General features: G+C 39.5%; 1 protein-coding gene across 1 annotated transcript in view; it reads right to left on the reverse strand.

The window, feature by feature from the left end:
• Nucleotides 1-6,266: 6,266 nt before the first annotated feature.
• The window catches only part of CLIP4 (CAP-GLY domain containing linker protein family, member 4), a 30,637-nt gene continuing 22,251 nt past the window's right edge, over nt 6,267-14,652 (reverse strand). The window contains exons 12-17 of the mRNA XM_010577757.1: nt 11,758-11,898; nt 11,188-11,319; nt 8,903-9,026; nt 8,049-8,113; nt 7,294-7,366; nt 6,267-6,662 (exon numbers count right to left, since the gene is read on the reverse strand). Coding sequence (XP_010576059.1) covers nt 6,341-6,662; nt 7,294-7,366; nt 8,049-8,113; nt 8,903-9,026; nt 11,188-11,319; nt 11,758-11,898 — 857 coding nt within the window. The 3' untranslated portion in view covers nt 6,267-6,340. The remainder of the gene's footprint in view (nt 6,663-7,293; nt 7,367-8,048; nt 8,114-8,902; nt 9,027-11,187; nt 11,320-11,757; nt 11,899-14,652) is intronic.

Raw genomic sequence — 14,652 nt, forward strand, 5'->3', positions numbered from 1 at the left:
CCGGGTGCTGTCCGAGCACACTACCCCAGTTTGCAAAACCTGTTTTGTAAGTACTGATGCTAATCAAATCTTGCCACTCAGAAACAAGGGTTGGGGGATTTGCCTGTCCTCTTTCTTAGAAAACAAATAATACCATCAGTGACAAATGATTTCCATGAATTAATTGCCTGGACCAAAGAGTGCTCTGCTACTTGTGTGCAGGCTGCATCGAAGACAGTTTCCTGGTCATTCTGCAATTGCATTGCTTAACTGTCTGTCCTGTTGCCAAAGCATCGCCAGGATTTCAGTGACAATGCAAGATTTTATCTGTATCACTGGGATGATGTGAAGAAAGCTTTCCTTAATGACACCCGTTTCCTTTGTCACTAAAGTACCAATTCACACTCCGGTACTATCAATTATTGCACCACCTCAAATTAGCTGAAGGGCTGACAGAAACGATCTAACATTTAACCAGTAAGCCTGTAAGAGCTGCAGTTGCTGTGCAGGATTGCCCTGGGTGGAAGAATTACTAGCAGCAGTTTGTTCAGTGAGGTAGGAAAAGAAGCTTCTCAAGGGCTTTCCCAGGGACGGTCCAAGGGGGGGGCAGAGGGAAACAACAGAAACTGGGGTTTGCGTGCTGGGATAAAGCTAACAGACTGCAGTTCAGAGGTTATACACTCCCTGTGTGTGTGTGTGCTTAAAGAGCTGAGTAATTAACACAGTTGTAAAGACACTGTGGCTTAAATTCTGTACAAGAAGGTACTTCATTGAATTTATTCTAGCATTTCTCTTACAACATCTGGAAGCGTTCTGTGTTCATGTTTCTTCCGTTCCATTCTAGCACATTTCCTATAGCTGTACACCATTAGCAAGAGCATTTTGTCCAGTCATGAACTAGGAATTTTTCATTTCTGTGTCTAGAAAGATTCACCTGTTCAGTTCTTAGAGCTGCAGGGAACAGAAGGGGCTTAAGTCACCATGAGCTCACCACACCAAAGCACCCTGGCATGTGTAAATCCAAAATTCCCTTATTAAACCCTTCCACGCTGGGCTTACAGTGTTGTAGGAGAAAAAAAATCCAAGTTATTTTAACCCTCTTACCCATTTTTGTCTATGAATTTTATTTTTTTAAAATGTTGCTTATTGAGACAATGTGAATTTTTTTACGGAACTTGTTTTTAAGACTGTTAATCTTTTTTCATTGGCAATATTTACATTCTGGTCTTATGTGTTTTCCTCACTCTACAGTGGAAAAGCGGGAAGCAGTATGATCTACAGGATGTAAAGCACGACTGGGAAAATCCTGTTCTACCACTCTCATGCTCTGAAAATGGCTTATTTCCATGTGGATGTTACCTGTTTCCTATAGATGTTAGGTAGGTTTCCGATTCTGTAAGCTGCTGAGGGTAAACTAAGTTGGGATGCCTGTTTATCTGCCTTTCCCGTGGCCCCTTCATCTTCCTTTTTGCTACTGAACCTTGTTTCTCCATCGTGTGCCTGGAAATGAAGAGAGGCAAGAAGTTTGGCTGGTTCTGCTTCCTCGAGGAGCAGTGGAAGGAGTGGTGGCAGCGGGAGAGGGGCTTTGCTGTAGCGAGGGGAGGTACAGGTACGGCAGGCTGAAAGCACGAGGGCCGAGTCAGCCCTTCGCAGCGGTGTAGTATCGCGGGTCCGCCGCCTTCCCTCCCCCTGTGTTCACCAAAGGACGCGGGCTCAGCGCCAGAGCAGCTGCAGCACCGCTGGGCGCAGTCGTTCATACGCTGCACGATGTAAGAGGTCTGAAATAGGCTATGAAGGGTTTGACTTTGCATGTCTGCTCCTGTTACTGAGCCTATCTTCTGGGTGACGAGAACCTGGACATAGGAATAGCATAAAACAGCCTTTCACAGCAGCAAAGACATCACTGTTTGTCTGTCCCAAAGTTAAACCCATCACAGGAAAATGTCCGAATTGTCTGCATCTGGCTTCTTTTAGTAACAAGCTTCATTATAGGAGTGTCTCTCTCATGTACAGCAGTTTATGCAACATTGTTTATAAAGGAAGGGCCTGTGCACTTCAGGGATACTATAAAGAAAAATACTAATATATGGTCATTGAGTATTTTGTATTGACTAGTGTATTTGTATTGTAAACAAGTGTAGTGAACCACAAGGCATGAAGACAAATAAAATGACTGTAGCTGGCTTTCTCTGTCTTGGGCTGTGTAGTGATTGGATCAATGTCAGAGGGAGGTCTCTGGACATCTCAATTTTTACTTGGTAAAGTTGCAGAAGTAACTTTAAAACAAGGACAAATCAACACACAAAGGAGCAGGTGTGATGTTAAACCGAGACAGCCACCCTTCCGGCTAGCAGCAGTGTGTTTAAGACTTGTATGCATTGCAAATGTCGTACCTCCAAGTTTCTTACAGAGAAAGGTGGTGTTCCTCCTACTACAAAACACTAAGGGTGGCTTTTACCTACAGGAAACTGGCCAGTATAAAAAGAGAACAAAGTATATGGTGGAAGAGAGTATTTGGGTATTTTCATTCCTAAATGTTTATATCCTAACACAGCATTTTTCTTTGGGTCTGGACATGGACTTCGAGTAGGTCTAATTATGAGCTGTGTTTTTGTACAGTGGAGTGCCAGTACTGAGTCCTGTGACAAAGATAGGAAGAGGTAGCTCCTGCCCTGGAATGCTCACTTTTCTCCCTTCCCTGTACCACTCCTATGCCAGAGGTAGCTGCTTTCTCAAGAAATGGTCCTTGAAATTAGAACTGACTTATCTATAAACCTTATTCTCCTGCAGGACAGTGCTGTGGTTTAGTTAACAAGACTTTTTTCCTGAGCAGGTATCTGGCAGGCACCTCTCCTCTCCCTCCATTTCCCCCACGCTTTGGTTCTTGCCTGTCTTAACTGAAAAGGGAGCTCTCTCCTGTGCTCTTCTAGGAGTAGAGCTAGTCACCAGACAGCTGTCACATAACAGTTTTGATTTGGCACTGGCTGGGAATCTTGGCTATAATTTCCATTTTTTCCAGAATTGTCTGTCTGCAGCGAGGCAGGAAAAAGGATGCAGGTGGGTACTCTGGTATGTGGCTTTCATGGACACAGTTTCAGTTTCCACCTGGTGTTTGACAAGGCTTTGCAAAATTTGAACTCTGTAAAAGCCATGACGTTAAGTGCTGGACTAGCCCCCTATGCAACATTCTCACAGGTAACAGAGCTAACTAACTTGTCAGAGAAACTAGGTTACGTTTTGCAAATCTGCAGTGCCAATTTTGGATCTTTGTGCCTCAGATCTTGCCGGATAGCAACACTTAAAAAGCACAGGCACCCTGCCCAGAAAGCCATTACTGTCAACATCTGCAAAATAATCACTGAATCCAACTGGACTGAACTCCCTAGAAATGAATTCTCCATCCTGGGACACCTCAAGAAAGATTTCCTCCTCCTGTCACACCTGTGACCTCTCCTTTCCAGCCCAGTGTCCAACCAAGCTCAAAAGATTTCATTGCTGAGAGCACTGAAGAAGTGCATTTTCTGAAACTGGACCCGAGAGACATGCTGTGCAACGAGGACAAGCCTCAAAGGCTGCACAGGCAGCACAGAATTGCTGAGGACCATCTGTTTGTTTATTTATAAAACAGATAATATTTTATTTATATGGTTTATAGGGACTTTGAGGATCATTTGTCTTTTTTTCTAACGAGTCTGGGGCTACGATCGTACAGACCTCAGCACAGCACCTAATTTCAAACTTCACTGCCAGTTATTTTCAGAATTTTTTTTACGACACGAAGTGTCCTCCTGCAAGAGTTGGAGAAAAGGATTATGGCAACTTACCTTGGATTTAGGGAATCGCAAATCCCTTCACATCACCAACTTGAAGACACCCATCAGTAATCCTTTCTGGAATGGAGGGACTGATTTATTGCTGTTTCAGGCTGCATAAATTTACAGTGCTTCTTGCTTCCTTGCAGAAGATTCAGTGCTACCAAAACAGCTCCATAGCAATAACAGTCCTGACTTGCTCCTCTAACCTACGCTGGTCTAGCTGATTATAGCCAGAGCTTTCAGGAGAAAGGTGCAGCTACCTTGAAGGGAAAGCACACTACACCACTGCTCAGATAGCATCTGATAGTGCCCTCTCCTCTACCCATCAGACAGGATTCAATGAAGTCCTGCGGTCTTTGTTAGCCCAGGCCACTGAGACCCCACTTACTTACAGCTGAACTGGGGGCAGCTACAGAGCTGTGGAAGGTGCAGCCTGACACCCCTGGAGAAAAAGAGTTACCCATGAATCAGAAAACTCTTGGAAAGAGGTTATTCCCGTATATTCCTTCATCTGTGCAAGATGTGCCACGCAGAAATGGTGTGACTATAACAAACTGCCTGAGCTTGCTGCCTTACCCACACACTTATTCCCCCGCGTATCTCCTGAAGGACTCCAGCTACATCCATTCCATCTTGTCAGGCAGGAAAAACAGCATTTCTGATAATGAGTGTTTCATCACAGAAACTAAACTGCCCACCCAGGAGCGCAAGGCTGGGACAAACCAGTGAAACGTGCTGTACAAACGCTTTGTTTGACAACTGGCAGTTCCGTACCGCATAACTACGAGATACAAAACCTTCTGGTTTATAGTCTACAGCTGCTGTTCCATGCTGTATCCTGTTTGCCTAATTTGTACATAAGAACAGAAGTGAGAAGATGTACATTCTGTAACAACCTAATGAAAATTCTTTTTGCCATACCATTCACCGGGGTTTCAATTTTACTAATACCAGCAAGAAACAGATATTGGACAAAGTAAAGTTCAGTACATCACTGAATATCTGCACCTTCAAATATAAAGCATTAATTTTTTTTACATTCAAAATTTACAGCTTTTAAATTCAATTAAAATTTCCTATAAGTTAGAATACAATAGGCATTATTTTAAATACAACTCAGGAAAAATAGCTACAGCAATATTTAAAAGAAAGTAAACAGCAGCAAAATTCTGTCTAAAAATAGGATATTATGATGTAATTTAAAGTGTCACTTCTTCAAGTAAGTAAGAGCAAGCAGATCATTTAAGAATAAAATGACTGTTCTGGAACACAAAACCATCCTGATAAGATAATGTCTACATATGCTGAGCAATTAAAATATATTATATGTTTAAAACATGGACAAAATATTAGGTGTTTTTTTAAAAGGCTGATATGCAAATAATGTCACATCAAGGTGTGTAACAATGCTGCACCTAAAACTATCCGTAATTTATCATAAGACTTAGACATGAAATTTATACTGGAAACTGTTCTGAAGGAAACAAAAAGAAACATGTATCACAAACAAATCAAATAATGTTAATAGCTTGCTTGAAAACCCTGCATATAATCCATACCACTGGCAGGAATTACCATGCTGTATTTATACAGACTGAATATTTATGATGAGGCTATTATGTATAGTTCCACTCTGGGTTTATTTGCATTTAAAAACTGTGATACTCATAGCCTACAGCACACCAAACAAAAAAAGTCTTTAAAAATGAGGGAAAGCTCTCCAGGAGAGTGCAAAGTGCATTATTTTAAAGAGTGCCTCTTATACATAGCTCTTTCTACAAATGCATACAACAAAAAGTGCTTTTTACTATACAGACTGACATGCAGCATATTTGTGCTTTTTAAAGGCTTTTTATTTAATTGCTGCTGTTCACTAAGATAACTGCAACTCCTTGTATTTTATCAGCCCTTTTGCGTTCTGGAGGGGAGAACAGGAGGGGAAAAGAAAAGGAAGGATCTGAATGATAAAATGTAAAAATACTTCACAACTGCTTGAAAAAGGGGTGTTGTTTTTTTTTTTTGCTTGCTTATTGCTAGCAGCTGGTATTGGAATTGACAAAGTGCCTGGTAACCAGACTAATGTCACTCATTAACCACCTCCTCTGTCAAAAGCAGGCAATGCACAAAGCACTATCAGTTCATTACTACGTAGAGGAAAATCGTTTAAATACGGCATGAATCACAAAGCAACTTTAGGGAACGTTGGAGATGCTCGCATTCTCTAACTGGGACATTATTCAAATAACACAGCATCTCAAACCCAAGATGCTTTTGCAATAACCTTCCCAGGCAAGGGCTGTTTCACTAAGAGAAACAGAATAGTGGTTTTACTTCTTAATGTAAATGAACTTTTTTTATCTCTCTCTATTTTTTTTTATATATATATATATAAATATATATTATATATACACACATATACATATATACTTATATATATGTAAAATGCAAATGCAGATTTATTAATTTAAAAAAAAAAGGTTGCATTCTAGATGGGGTTCTTGTGTGCTTTAAAATACTTATTTCCTATTGTATGAGCACATTCTGGCTCAGCAAATATCATCTACAAGTTTTGCCCCATTAATCCCACGATAGGTTACTCTGCTAGGTCGAACTAAGACCCCGTGGTTCAGCTTACAGGTGAAATAGCGCTTTTCCCCCACAGAGCCGTCATTCTTTCCCTTGGCACTTCTGAGTTCAAGTCCGAGCCATATCCCTGGTGCAAAGTCTGTAGGACCAATGTACCTGATTGTCCCCATTTCATTGGAGCTGGTCAGAAGAACCTGAGAGCCTTCATGCAGCTTCACTGGTCCCTCAGCATTAGCTGTAGTGGTATTACTCCAGCTGCGCCGTAACACAGAGCTCTTGGATCTAGTTAGGAAAAAAAAAGGTCTGTTTTTCTACAAAACATCCAGGGTAAATCTGTAATTCAGTGAAGCGCATGGGAAAAAAACTCAAATCCCTTTTTTAAAAAATTTGGTTTGTTCTCATGCCACTAGCAAAACATGTAATAACATTAACAGGCTAGTACACGTGGCAGTCTGAAATACTTGGAAAATCAATTTTCTTTCACCTGATGCTAGGATCTACAATATTTACCGTAGGTGATAGCATTGGTAAATTAAGCAGTACAAAGCATTTTATTTGGGGCTTGAAAGAGTTTAGCCAAAACAACTTTTAACGTGCCAGCGTCAGAATCACCAGGACAAAGTGAAGTCCTATAACAAGACTCTCTGAACTTCACCCAGCTGTGTGAAAAAACAAGAATTTGGAGAATATGCAGTAATGAACAACTGGAAAACAATTTTAACGCCAATCTGACTGCAAGAACTATACTCCTGGATATCCACGGAAAAATAGTCTACTATTGGTCCATTTTAGAAGGAAAAAAATGAACATGTAAAGGTCTAGATATTACACGTGCATAAAGATTTTCTTTTGAACAAGAAACAGCAGAGCTAACAGCCAGCTCACGAAAACATTTTAAACTCAAAACACTCACCTGACAAAGGAGTTTCTTCTGTTTATCTCCTTTTGTGAAGATGCAGAAGTGGTGCTTAGACTGCGTCTAAAACCTAAGTGGAAAGGTTAATAAGCTGTATAAGACTTCTTAAAAAAAAAAACCAAACAAACCTTTATGAACTCATATTCTTTGTGTTTTCTTTTATACTGCTTCCACTACATTTGCTACACATTCTCCCCTCCGATTCGGAAATTAAGTGATGAAACTTCTTATGAAAGTAAGTGTTCATAACACGTTCAAATTCACAGAGAGGACAGAAATGAAATTAAACAAACCAAACAAGGGTAATTGGAAACAGCCTTTTCACAAAAAGCTTGGGTAAGGAAAAAGAAAAATAACTACTTCAAGTATCTCACAGAAGTTTTAGTAATTTCATGTGGACCCCTCCCTACACTGATCCCTTTATCAATGTCAATTTAGATCAAGGGGCAGGTTCAATTTATGGTATAACTCTGATTAGAATGCCATACAGTAATAAGGGAAGAGTGTCAACAGTCTTAACTCTGACATAATTATTTCTGCCCATATAGGGTTAATAACAACATAGTACTCCACAGTTCCTGCTGCAGGCTACATTTTTAGGAAGGGAGCAGCCAGACTATTGGCTGGCATTTGGGTTTCTTGAAAATCTGTTGTGCTCTCTGAGAAGTGGGCTTTGTGCCGTAGGTTCTGGTGGTAGAACGGTAGCCTGCGGTAGGCTACCCAAGCCAAATCAGCGTGTCTTACGCTCCTACCTGGAAAACTGTGATTTATTTTACTCAACGAAGTCTCTGCGAGAGAATCCAGAGAACCTGTTAGCCTGAAAAGCAATAACACAACAAAGAGGTAATTTCAACTCAACTCTGAACAAACGTAATGCTGGAGTCCTTCTGGTCAAATGTTGATTAAGTGCCGATTCTTTGCCTTCTCCATCCACCCCCAAGAGACACTAACATTTCAGTTGTAATCAGGCTGGTATGCAAGAGGTGCCTGGAGCAAACTAGTTTATTCAAGTTACTTGCCTTTTACTCAGCAAGAGAGCATGTATAATTTTGAGGCAAGTTCTTTAACAGTTTGCCTGAGCTAGCATATTCAGGGAAAGAAAAGCAAGAACATGTCTGGCAGAGTAACTAGATATAAATGCAGGAGGAAAGAGCAAAGTACACCTCAGATGTTCTTCATGAAACCTAATGAAGAGACTACAAAGTGATGGATGCTTTGGTTCCTCTGTGCAGTTAGCTGGAATGAGAATAGTATTTCCAGTCCTGTCCAAGGACAACTTTCTTAGATAACCAAATTTAACCCAGCACATCAGGATTGGGTCATGAAAGTAAGGTTTAATGAACCCAGACTGTATCAGAAACGGAGGCCCTGGAATGAAAATACTAGAAGTGGCTGCAAGAGAAATGGGGAGCTGCATTTCCAGTTTATACTCTGCTTTCAAAAAGCTGATCTAAAACTCACCAGGTTTTTAATAGATGTTATAAACTTCCATTAGCAGAAGAAAAGATTTCTTTCTTCCATACCTGCTGTAAAACTTTGTTTCCCACTGGAAATGTATTAAGAAAGCATTTGGGAACACAAATGTTAAAACACCTTCAGTGCTTACCTCTGTACACGAGATGGTGGTGCAAATATACCGTATCTGGGAAGACAACTGAAGTACTGAACGCCTCCCACGGAACCATCATTCTTCCCGTGAGGCTTGTCCAATTCAATTCCACACCAGAATCCTACATTTCAAAACAGTAAAATCATGGTATTTTGAACAAAACACCACAGGCTTTTCTTCATCTAGACAGCTGGTACAGTTGGCATTCACCCACATCAAGGAAAAGAGTTTCTAGTTAGAAACTGTCTAGATAATATATATATTATAAAATAACTATGTAACTATGCAAAAATTTATATCAGAATAAATCTAAAGATAATTATCTCAGCATTTTTATATGCTTTCAAGAAAATTACTGACATTTTAATTAATATAGAAAAGGTGAAACCTTTGATATGTATACTAAAGCCAAACGGAACGTTACTGAATGTAACGGTGGCTATTTGACAAAAAGGAGACCGGAAAGAGCAGTGGTGGTTCAAGTTTCCCTCTTTAGATCCTCTGAGTGCATGGTTTATGCCTCATCTGAGATCATCAACAGTAAAATTAAAGTTTTTATATTAATTCATTCCTTCTCTCCATCTAGCAAGTTATAATTAATACAAATTGCAAAGCTCGTTGTATGATAGCAAGAGAAGGGTGTAAGAATCGGAACTGGCCAGCAATTTATCTCATACAGAACACTGAATAGGCATCAAGATGTTAATAAGCTTGATCACTCATAACCTGTGATAAATGTGAGCTAATTATGTAAAGGTGCTAAATTTCATACTCCATTAGCGGTCCTTATGCTATCCATCCCCAAAAGATTCAAAATTTAATTCAAGTCACTTGGTACTAAGGCACTGGATAAAATGGTAATTCTAATTATCAGCTCAAGAAACTCAGGAATGACAGCTTATGAATTAGAAGGGCTTGGTACGTCAGAAGTTCTCCCCTTCCTGCTTTTAGAATTAAAGAAAGATCTGCATTGCAGAAAAAGAAATAAAGTTTGGGTAACTTCCAGGGTTTTGATACATATTAAAATTGAAATACTTAAAAATGCATCTGTTGTTACATTTTCTATAAATTACTGGTTTTGCAAATAGTGAAGATCTGTCATCTCTCCATCCTCGCTTCTTACAATACCATGTTTTTCTCCAAAAAATTTTGTTCCCTACTTTGGAGTGGAGAGGCAGGAGACTTAACACTGACCAACAGCTTTCTGATTTCACACTTGTCACAGTGTATTTGGAAAACCAGTCCTTTTCTCATGGTTTACTTGTAAGCAACAACACGAAGGTAAGAAAGAGTGATGACACTGAAGTGCAGCAGCGTCAGTTAATTGCAGTACCTTAAGCAAGGACTGGCTACAGTGAAATTGGGGAAAGGGGCAAGAATGAAAAAAGCACGTAGCTTGTACCACAGTCTTACATTCTGTCATTCTAACATTTTTTTTTTAAATATCGATGCCACCAAGTGTCAAGAGAGAGTATTGCCGCTTACATATCAATCAAATGGACCTCACTTAACCAATACTTACCAACTGGTTTTGCATTACTCTTGCAATAAGATTATAGACAAAGACATAAAGAACATAGAATCTGGTTACAAAAAAACCAGTATTCAGAAATTGGTTTCCAGAATATAGAACAACTAGCTTCCATTTGAAAATACCTGGCTTCACTACAATGTTTTTAGCAAGGGGAAGGGAGGGAGGAGCTGAAAGGGAGAAGGATGAGAAAATGGTGGTAGGGTTTGGGGCTGAGACGCTTGTAACTTTTCATCTGTCCTGTGACCTAAAGGTTTGTTAATTAAGATTTAAATGCTCACAATTACCCTCTTAAAGGTGCCAAGAAGATAAGAATGAGACAGGTATATGACATGATAAGAGTACCAGTATTAGAAGAGATGAGCTGTGTCAAAAAGGCTTACTACAGAAAGTAAGGAGTAAAGACATGATCTCAATAAACTATATATCACTTTGGAGATTAAACTGAGGATTTTCAGAAAGCTTTGTAACAATACCTACAATTTCAACATGAAAATATTTCCCCTAATTAAGCCATGTTAGTGGACAAGTAAAAGTCACATTTTAAACCATTTTTTTTTCTGGCAGTTGCACTGAAGTGAAAAACATTCAGTGAAACACAGGAGAAAGAAAGAACTTTGAAACAAACCAGTAAAGTTAGAATTTTTTTGTAGACAGTGAGGAAAAAGATGGAATTCTTTCAATGTTCATGTGCTCACATGTAAGCTATTCCATATTGATTCTAAACATGCACAAAGAGTATTGCAAATACCTGGTGCAAATTTTGTTGTCCCACAAAATCTAACAGTGCCTGTCCTCTGTCCTACCACCAGTACTCTGTCTCCAACCTGAATTTCTCCTTCATCAAAAGGATTTTTCCTCGTAGCTGGAGAACTATACAACCCTGTTCAACAGAAGAACAAGATCTAAAATTAGTGACGTTACATCTTTAAAATTTAAGAAAGTCTTCAATAGTAAGCCAAACGATCAGTAAATAGAGTATCTAACATTAACATAGTGTACCTTTAACACATGACAACACACCACAAATTTTGCTTAGACAAAGAATTGGTTTGCTTCAGCATGAAAAACTGTGGACTACAGCCTTTTCTCTGCAGTTGAAAGGTACAGTGACCAACTACAAGAACACCTTTCCTCTTGAAGATGTTCCAAAAAAATTTTTTTTAAAGTTGCCAAGCTTAAGTTTATGGTTAAACTACTTCCCAAGCGTCTGTCTTGAACCATCTCAGATTCTGAAACGGCACAAGTAGTTCTACATAAGCACTCAAAACAGCAGTAAATTCCCCCCTGTGAAAATACACCTCAATAAAACAGACCGTACCAGCACTAATTTTAGATGAGGCAGAAGACACTCGAGTCACCGCCTTTTTATTGCTGCTAGTTGAGTTCCGCTTCTTGAAGTAATTCTGTTTGCCTTCCAAGGAGGTAGTAGAAGAGGAAGAGCTGCTATACCCAGGAAAACCTAAAAGACATAAATGGAAATAGTTCTTCAGAGATCATATTTGGAAAAGGACAGGTTAAGCAAAAGGGAAAGCTTCTGTAAGAGGGAAATTATCTGTTCTCCATGATGGGCAGAATACAAAGTAAAGAGCCAAAATTAGAAGTCGTTAAGCAGCATTTACACAAACACCTGTCAGGAATGACATAGGTACATCTGACCCTGCCTTGGGAATAAGGTGATAGTTGAGTGCTGGAAGAGGAAGCCGCCTCTTCATTACTCTGTGAAAGTTCTTCTAAACAGTCCCAAGCATATTTATTAAAATATGGGAGCCTTAGCAATAAGAGATCATACCACCACACTTTCAGCATCCAGCCTATTAAAGATTTGATGAAAAGTGGAAGGAAGGTGATATTATGTGAGTGAATTATTGTCTGGATTAAAGCCTACTATATTCCATTACATACTGTATTAATATTAAAATCTGTACTATAAAATAAGAATGGGAAATAAATCACTTTTATCTCCATTTGCAAACCCTGATGTCTAAACTGTCCAATAAGACTTACGTTCAGCTTTCCTCCTTCCTTTTCAAGGCTCTCCCAGTTCTCCCCTTTCCTACCACCTTCTGCCCAAAGTGAGGAAGGTACAGCAAGAGAGGCAGGTACAGCAAGACATGTCTATGCCTCAGTTTCTCAGTGTGAAAAATTAAGATAATATTGCTTATCGAACTTTCCAGAATTCTGAGAGGCTTAATTCATTAGTTTTAGCAAAGCACCTTGATACCGACACAGGGTTAGCGTCTTCAATATAATTTAATCCTCCAATTTGGCAAAACAGTAAAGAACTGTAGAAAGGCAAATGCAGTGGGTCAAAGCAAAAGCTTAGGTATCTGGGGACAGAAATCCAAAGACTCTCAGATATTGGCTGCAGCTATGCTACAATGAAGAAAATGCAAATTACTAAATAAATGGTGACTAAACAGGCAAACTTCAACTCCAAGTCCAAGGTATAAATTTACGCTTGCATTTGCAAACACATAATGCAAGTCCGTATTTAGAAGTCAGTCCAGCGATGGATTCACTGGAGGTCAGGCCACCTAGCACTTTCACATGAACACCACCAAAACTGCTGAAACTAAACCAGTCGTTGAGATGCTTGTGGGAAATCACAGGGCGGGAGAAGTAAGAGCAGAAGGGACTTCAGCAGGTCGTATATCCATTCCTCTTCCATCAGGCAAAACAACTATTTGTTAGATCACTCCTGACAGGTGAGTGTTTGACCTGTTCTTAAAAACCTCCCATCAGGGAGATCTTCGGACTTCCTCAGCAATGTATTTCACCACATAACTATCTATACTGTTACAGGAGTTTTTCCCCCTAATACAAACCTAAATTACCACAGTTTTAGCTCAAGATTTCTTACTCTCATTACACATGCAAAATGGGCTATCCTGTTCTTTGTATTTGAAAGCTTCCTGGTTTACCCCTTTAATCTGCCTTTTTAATCACACAACACAAATTCCAACGGTCTTTTCTCCTAAGTCATGTTTTATACCTCCAGGTCTTGTGGTGTCTTCTCGGAATTCTCTCCATGTGATGATTCACATCTTTTTTGAAATGCAGTGTCTAAACTAAATGCAGTGTTTCAGCTGAGGCCTTACTCATGCCGAGTAAAGCATCCAGGTCACTTCATGTATCTCACAGCTGACACTCCTTTTTATACATTCCAGTATGTTTCCCATCTTGCAACAGTATGACATAGATGACCCATGTTTACCTTGTAAACTCAATATCCCCATGTCCTTTTCTACAAACTATTACCAGGCATGTCACTCCCAGGGTGTATTTATACAGTTGACTGTTTCAGCCTTACTATATAACTTTGTAGTTGTCCTTACTTTTCTGCATCTTTTTTCACCCCCAAGATCTTTTTTCCAATTTGTCAAGGGTTGGGGGGGGAGTTTATTAATATTAAGCCAGTCAACTATCTGCCAGGCATCAACTGCAAATTTCATGAACAGACTCTATATCCCTAGTGTCAAAAAAAAAAAAATTGAAAAAAAAATATTACAAGACTCAGCACAAACTCCAGAAAAACCTCAAGCTGAAATAGCCACCACCTTTGCCAAAGAACCACTGCCAGCTACTTGGATGTTGGATTTTCCTAAAGGTTCTGCACCTGCCTTATAGCAGTATCATCTAAACCACTAAATCCCAAAATGAGGCTTCACTCCGTATCATTTACAGCCTGCAAAGCCTTTGGGGTCCTATTAATTGCAGATATCATATTGTATCCATCAAACTGACACACTGACTTGCCAAATAATTTCATTGTGTGACCAGAACCTGAAGACCAAGCCATTAAGTGCCCTCCATGAACAAAATGTTGGAAATCTCTGTCTACACAAGTTCTTTAGCTCGCCACTGAGAACGTATCGTACAGGACAGTGCTTAAATACCTCTTCCCCAAGTGTCTTTCTCACAACTGTTCACTGACAAGAGGATCTAAAAAAATGCTTTTCCTTCAAAGAAGGTATATTCAAATTCCCACTTCAAATTATTTCAAAGAAATACTGCTTTTACAAACACTTAAAGAGTATGATTTTATAGACAAAACATCAAAGGAGACCTAATTTTTACAGTTTGTTAAAGACACCCCTGAAAGCAAGGTCCCTTTATGTTTAAAGTTCAGCAAACAAAATACTGATGCAGTAGAAGTCACTATCCAATTCTGAAACTAGATAATTGCAGAGAATGATTCATATGTAAAAGGAAC

Source organism: Haliaeetus leucocephalus, unplaced genomic scaffold (assembly GCF_000737465.1).
Source record: "Haliaeetus leucocephalus isolate CR32 unplaced genomic scaffold, Haliaeetus_leucocephalus-4.0 Scaffold577, whole genome shotgun sequence".
Lineage (NCBI taxonomy): Eukaryota > Metazoa > Chordata > Aves > Accipitriformes > Accipitridae > Haliaeetus > Haliaeetus leucocephalus.